This window comes from Charadrius vociferus, unplaced genomic scaffold, assembly GCF_000708025.1.
Source record: "Charadrius vociferus isolate BGI_N301 unplaced genomic scaffold, ASM70802v2 scaffold41, whole genome shotgun sequence".
Taxonomy (NCBI): Eukaryota; Metazoa; Chordata; class Aves; order Charadriiformes; family Charadriidae; genus Charadrius; species Charadrius vociferus.
In genome coordinates this window covers 1,452,239-1,458,554 of record NW_009647013.1, presented here as the reverse complement: position 1 = coordinate 1,458,554, position 6,316 = coordinate 1,452,239, and the positions used below count along the sequence as shown (strand labels likewise).

Sequence of the window (6,316 nt, the reverse complement as noted above, 5' to 3'; positions counted from 1 at the left end):
TGCCCCCCGGCTCCTGGCAGTGAGGAGCAGGGTCCAGGTCCCCATCGCGAAACGCCGCCCGCGGCCGTCTGTCCTCGGAGGGGCCGAGGGACGGACACACAGACCTACGGGCAGCTGGGGAGCCGCTGGGCCAGAGGGATCTTCAGTTGCCCTCGGAGACGGCCAGGTCCCCCCCAGCCCTTTCCAGGGATGAGTCACCAGATGCCTCCCTTCTTCAGAAGACCAACAAGACAATGCTAAAGACATGAGCAGCTGCAAGAGGAGGGGGGACAGGGAGGGCAGGACGGCGAGGCCACGGCAGACACACAAAAGCCAGCTCCTCCGCAACGCTCTCCTCCCATCTCCGCCGACCGAAGCGTGGCGGTCCCTCTCCTCTTCTCCTTCCCCACCCCATCTCCTTCCCTCTCTCCGCCCCTGCCCTCACTCCAAGCACAGCTTCACCAGGTTGGCCTGGACCTTGGCTTGGTCCACGGCATCCAGGAGGTTCTTGGCGTCCACGGCCAGGGTGTGGGAGGCCGTCAGCATCTGCCGCTTGCACTCCTCGCTCAGCGAGGTGACGGCGTTCTGCTGTGCCAAGCGCATCTTGTTGATGAGGTCGGCCAAGTCCTTGTTGAGCAGCTTCTGGGTCCCCTCGATCTGACGACGACACGCAGGAGTTACAGACAGGGGTGGCACCAGCACCCGACCCCACACCGGACCCCCTCTCCCTCCTGCCAGGTCCTACCTCGGTGCGGGAGGCGGCGGGCAGGATGGGCAGGATCTCGTCAACGCTGCCGATCAGCTTCCGCAGGGAAAGTCCCACATTCTGCGGGGAGGGTGGCAGGGTTAGGGTGACTCCAGGCACGGGCACAGGGAAGCGGTACATGGGAATAGCTTGTGTCGCTGAGTCAAGGATCCCATCTGGGAGAGGAGCATGGTGGGACACCCACCCGAGGGCCCAGTGGAGGAGCAGGGAGTGCTGGAAATGCTGCTGCCATTGGCCCAAGGACCCAACGGAGGAGCAGGGCGTGTTGGAAACTCTCTCATCATTGATCCAAGGACTCAACGGGGGAGCAGGGAATGCTGGAAATGCTGCCACCATTGACCCGAGGACCCAATGGAGGAGCAGGGAGTGCTGGACATGCTGCCACCATTGACCCGAGGATCCAATGGAGGAGTAGGGAGGGCTGGAAACTTTCTCATTGTTGCCCCGAGGACCCAATGGAGGAGCAGGGAAGGCTGGAAATGCTGCCACCATTGACCCGAGGACCCAATGGAGGAGTAGGGAGTGCTGGAAACTTTCTCATTGTTGACCCGAGGACCCAATGGAGGAGCAGGGAGTGCTGGACATGCTGCCACCATTGACCCAAGGACCCAATGGAAGAGCAGGGCATGTTGGAAACTCATTGTTGACCCAATGACCCAATGGAGGAGCAGGGCATGCTGGAAACTCTCTCATCATTGACCCAAGGACCCAATGGAGGAGCAGGTCATGTTGGAAACTCTCCCATCACTGACTCAAGGATCCAAAGGAGCGGCTGGGAATGTTGCAAATGCTCCCTCCTACATGCGCGAGACCTTTCTGAGAAGGATGCTTGGTGGGAGTCGCTCAGTAGACTCATTCCCTACTCCCTCTCCCATTCCCGTGGTGTTGCCCCCTCCCTGCCCTCCCTACCTTCACCACGAGGATGTACCCCTCCGGGGGCAGGAGGCTGATCTCATTCTTCAGCTGCAGCACAGCCCGCACCAGGTCCATGACGTTGCTGTATACTGTATCATCTGTGCGGTCCAGGTTGGCGGTAGGGGCTGGGTGGATGGACTACCGGGGAACAGGGACATGAGGGGACAAGGAGAGAAAGACCAACAGCTATGGGGAGCCCTGGCCAGACCCATCCATCTCCCACCTGCAACCCCGATGCTGCTGGGTTTGTCTGACCCCTTTGGGGCCTGGGAGGGACAGAAAAGTCCCATCCTGCAGATGCAGAGGGATGATGGAGGTGGAGAAGGAGAATTGGGACCATGGTGGCCCCGTTCAGGGAGGTCTTACCTGTGCTCCAAGTCTTGGAGGCTTCTGGGGGGGCCCCGTGAACTCCGCTATGCCATCAGTAAGGGAAAGAAGAAGAGTCACTCTGGCTGTTCCCCTGGACACACTGGCAAGCTGCAAGACCCCAGGGACCTGTGCCACCTCCCACACCACCCTGGAGAAGCGTGTCTTACTGCAGTTGGACACCCTCACCCACCCCAGCTCTGCCACCTCCCCACAGGGTCAGACCCCCATGACCGGGACAGGCAGACCCCTTCCTCCTTGAGCAGGCAGAGCTGCTCCCCATCATTTGGGATTTCTTTCATGGAGGATCCCAAAGCCAGGAGGGTTATGGCCCCGTGGCTCCTGGAAGCTCAGCGCAGGGTTGCCCGCTTGCAGCCCCGAAATGGGTGCTGCTGGGTGGGGGGCCATGGGCAGCCCCACACCCTGTGCAGCTCTGGGCACTCACTGTAATCCGTCTCCTTCTCCGGGAGCAGCTGTGGAGGGAAGAAACAGCGAATGAGAGGCACAAAGTCCCGGCTGGAGGCAGCAAAGAGGGAGGAGGTATGGCCATCCCCTCCTGGGGCACCTGGTGGGGAGCTCCGGACCACCGGTATTTCACCCCATTAACATTTTCAGATGAATTTTCCCAATGTGAGGGGCACATATATAAATATTTATCACCCGTCCATAGGGTCAACCTGTTGTAGGTGACCCTGCTCTGGTGGGGGGGTTGGACTAGATGATCTCCAGAGGTCCCTTCCAACCCTGACCAGTCTGTGATTCTGTCACAGAATCGCCTAGGTTGGAAGGGACCTTTAAGATCATCAAGTCCAACCATTAACCCAAAGCCGCCAAAACCACCACTAACCCACGTCACTCAGCACCACATCTACACGTCTTTTAAACACCTCCAGGGATGGTGACTCCACCCCTGCCCTGGGCAGCCTGTGCCAGTGCTGGACAACCCTTTGGGTGAGGACATTTCTCCTCATCTCCACCCTAACCCTCCCCTGGTGCAACTTGAGGCCGTTCCCTCTCGTCCCATCGCCTGTTCCTGGGGAGCAGAGACCGCCCCCCCTCACTGCCCCCTCCTTTCAGGGCACTGTCGAGAGCGAGAAGGTCTCCCCTCAGCTCCTCTTCTCCAGGCTGAACACCCCCAGGTCCTTCAGCCACTCCTCAGGAGATGTGTACTCCAGACCACACCAAAGCAAATGAGGATCTCAGATACCCCCAGGAGAAGGAGCCCCTGTACCCAAACGCACCCCCAGCCCGGTCTCTCCAGGGCCAGCATCACTCACCGGAGGAATGTTGTTCATAAACACCGTCGGGTCCTACAAAGGGGGAGAAGCTTTGTGAGAGGCATGGAAAAAAAGGAAAAAGAAAGGAAAAAAAAAAAAAAGGGATTTTCCCGATTTCTGGGAGACTCGTGAAACACACCACAGGAACGCGTCTCTGCAGGGGCCGGGAATGTGGGAGGGGAAGGGGCTTCATGCCCATGGCTGGTCCCATCTCCATCTCAACCCATCCCATCACCCTTCCCTGCTCCCCGCCTGTTCCCGGGGTACCAGAAACCTCAAACTGCAGCTCCAAAAAAACGAAGCTTAATTCAAGCAGCTGTTTGCAGCCACTCGGCACCCAACGGCCCCGGGGGTGTGGAGAGCTGTGCTTTGCTTCACCGGCTGTGTGAGCCTATCAAATAAAAAATTGCCTGTCTCCTTCCAAACCTGTCTCACCGCAAACTGACTGTCACACATGGGACTCATAGAATGGTTTGGGTTGGAAGGGACCTTAAAGATCATCCAGTCCCACACCCCTTCCATGGGCAGGGAAACCTCCCACCAGCCCAGGTTGCCCAAGGCCACCTCCAGCCTGGCCTTGAACACGTCCAGGGATGGGGCAGCCACAGCTTCTCGGGGCAACCTGCCCCAGGGGATCACCACCCGCACAGCCAACAATTTCTTCCTCATATCTCATCCCAATCTCCCCTCTTCCAGTTTGAAGCCATTCGCTCTCGTCCCTCGGCTCCCCTCCCTGACCCAGAGTCCCTCCCCAGCTCTCCTGGAGCCCCTTTAGGCACTGGAAGGGGCTCTGAGCTCTCCCCTGTGTGGCCTTCTCTTCTCCAGGCGGAAGCCCCCCAACTCTCCCAGCCTGTCCTCCCAGCAGAGGGGCTCCCGCCCTCCCAGCATCTCCAGGGCCTCCTCTGGCCCCGCTCCACCAGGTCCATGTCTTTCCTTAGCTCTCTCCAGTCCTTATTTCAAAAGCATTATAAAAGCTCATTAAGACACGATTGCAAGCATTTAAAATTTGCCCAAGTTGCCAAACATTCATTTTGAAAGGAAGCAGCTCCGTGAGGTCTTTACGGGTGAGGAAAATAAAGGGGTGTGAGAGGTTTGGCTGTTGGAGGAAAAATGGCTTTTCCAGCCGGGAAGAGCGACCTCAACGGGCTGCTGTGGCTCTTCCACCACCTTCATGAGGCTGCAACAGCCGGAGACCACTCACCAAGGACTTCTCCTCCTGCCGCAGCCACTGGTAGTCCTCCACCATCTGCTTCTGCTGCTGCTCCAGGACCTGCCGCATCTTCAGCCTCTCCATTTCCCACAGCTTCTGCGCCTCCTCCCTGCTGCTGGGCCGGAGGAAATCTTCCTCCTGGTGTGCAGAGATGGTGGTGACCAGGGGGGAGCTCAGGAGCCGGAGTCCCCCCACCTTGATTTCGGCATGCCCTGCTCTGTGCATGCAAGCCATGCGCCGGACCCCAACAGCCACGACCCCCCCACACTGAATTTGGGGAGCACTTGGGTTTTCCAGCAGGGAGAGGAAACCACCGGCTGTCCCCACATCTCCCACCACCGCATCCCGGCACCGTGCACGGGCATGGACCACCCCGGGCAGCAGCTCATCCTGCTCACGGCGCAGCCGCGCTCGGCACCGCGGCTGTGCCGGCACACCGGGCAGAGCATCACAGCATGCACCCCAACACCCAGCTCTGATTTCGGGGCTGGAATAACCCGGCTCTGGCTGCAAACCACCCCCGGCATTTCCGGTGACAACGCCGAGTGTGAGGAACCGAGCCAAAAGCCCTGAAGAATGGCAGTCGTCCGTCCCCTGCCCGTTTTTGGGGACGCCGTGCCAATCCCTCATCCACCACCATGCCTTCACCGGGATGTGCGTGCAAACAAGCGTAGCAGGGGGCTGGAGACACCCCGGAGCCCTTCACGGGCTTGATCCCTCCAACCCGCAAGGGGGTGACAGGATTTGGCTCTCCTGCAGTGGGGTCGGGAGCAACACGGAGCTCGAAGCAGCGGAGACGACAGGGCAGAGCGGAGCGGCCGTGCGGCGAGCATCCCTCCTACCGCAGCCTGAGCCCTCCGGCGTGTCGCCACCCGGGAGCGGGATGTCCTCGGGATGTCTGTGGGATGCTCTTACCCTCATGCTGTGGCGCTTTAAGACGTTGTGGCGGTTGAGCGGTGGGGTGTGCAGGGAGTTGGCCGGAGACTGGTACTCGACGGGGCTGGTGAGCGTAGGCGAGCTGGCACACAGACCCTCCGGCACCTGCGGGTGGGCACGGGGAGGGGGCAGCGAGCAGCGGGGCGGTGCGGGCACAAAACAATGCCACCGGGGGTTAGTGCGGACAGACAGACGGACGGACGGAGCAGGCAACGCCGGGGGAGAGCAGCTTTCGCACCAGGAACAGCCTCTGCCCCCATCCGTGCGGCGGGATCGGGACTTTCCTCCCTGCTCGGCTCTTCCTCACCCGCAGTGAGGGCGTGAGACTTCCCACACTGTTGTTTGAACCCCCGTCCAGCCCCAATAGAGCATCCCAAATATTGCTCTTGAGGTTTTCAGCTTGATGCTGTGGGGACCAGCACTGGTCCTTGGGGTGGGGGGGGGAGGACACACCTGTGCTGCCATAGGGTGGCCAAACTCAGCCCAGGTAAATCCACAGAATCCCAGAATCCCAGAGCGGTGAGGGTTGGAGGGGACCTCTGGAGCTCCCCCATCCCACCCCCCGCCAGAGCAGGGGCACCTCCAGCAGTGGCACAGGACGGTGTCCAGGCGGGTTTGGAATGTCTCCAGAGTGGGAGACTCCCCCGGCGGGTTTGGGATGGCTCCAGAGGGGGAGACTCCCCCACCTCTCTGGGCAGCCTCTGCCACTGCTCTGCCGCCCTCACAGCAGAGAAGGCCCTCCTCAGGTGGAGATGGAACTGCCCATGGTCACCTTTGTGCCCGTTCCCTCTTGTCCTGTCACTGGGCACCACTGGAAACAGACTGTCCCCATCCCCCGGCACCTCCCTTGAAGGATTGATCAGCGTT

The 6,316-nt window shown here is 60.3% G+C and overlaps 1 protein-coding gene across 1 annotated transcript in view; it reads right to left on the bottom strand.

Annotated features, from left to right (window-relative positions):
* Window positions 1–420: 420 nt before the first annotated feature.
* PTK2B (protein tyrosine kinase 2 beta) overlaps window positions 421–6,316 on the bottom strand; it is a 25,201-nt gene continuing 19,305 nt past the window's right edge. Inside the window, exons 20-27 of the mRNA XM_009895468.1 lie at window positions 5,429–5,554; window positions 4,505–4,651; window positions 3,304–3,336; window positions 2,472–2,499; window positions 2,027–2,073; window positions 1,655–1,798; window positions 725–805; window positions 421–636 (exon numbers count right to left, since the gene is read on the bottom strand). Coding sequence (XP_009893770.1) covers window positions 421–636; window positions 725–805; window positions 1,655–1,798; window positions 2,027–2,073; window positions 2,472–2,499; window positions 3,304–3,336; window positions 4,505–4,651; window positions 5,429–5,554 — 822 coding nt within the window. The remainder of the gene's footprint in view (window positions 637–724; window positions 806–1,654; window positions 1,799–2,026; window positions 2,074–2,471; window positions 2,500–3,303; window positions 3,337–4,504; window positions 4,652–5,428; window positions 5,555–6,316) is intronic.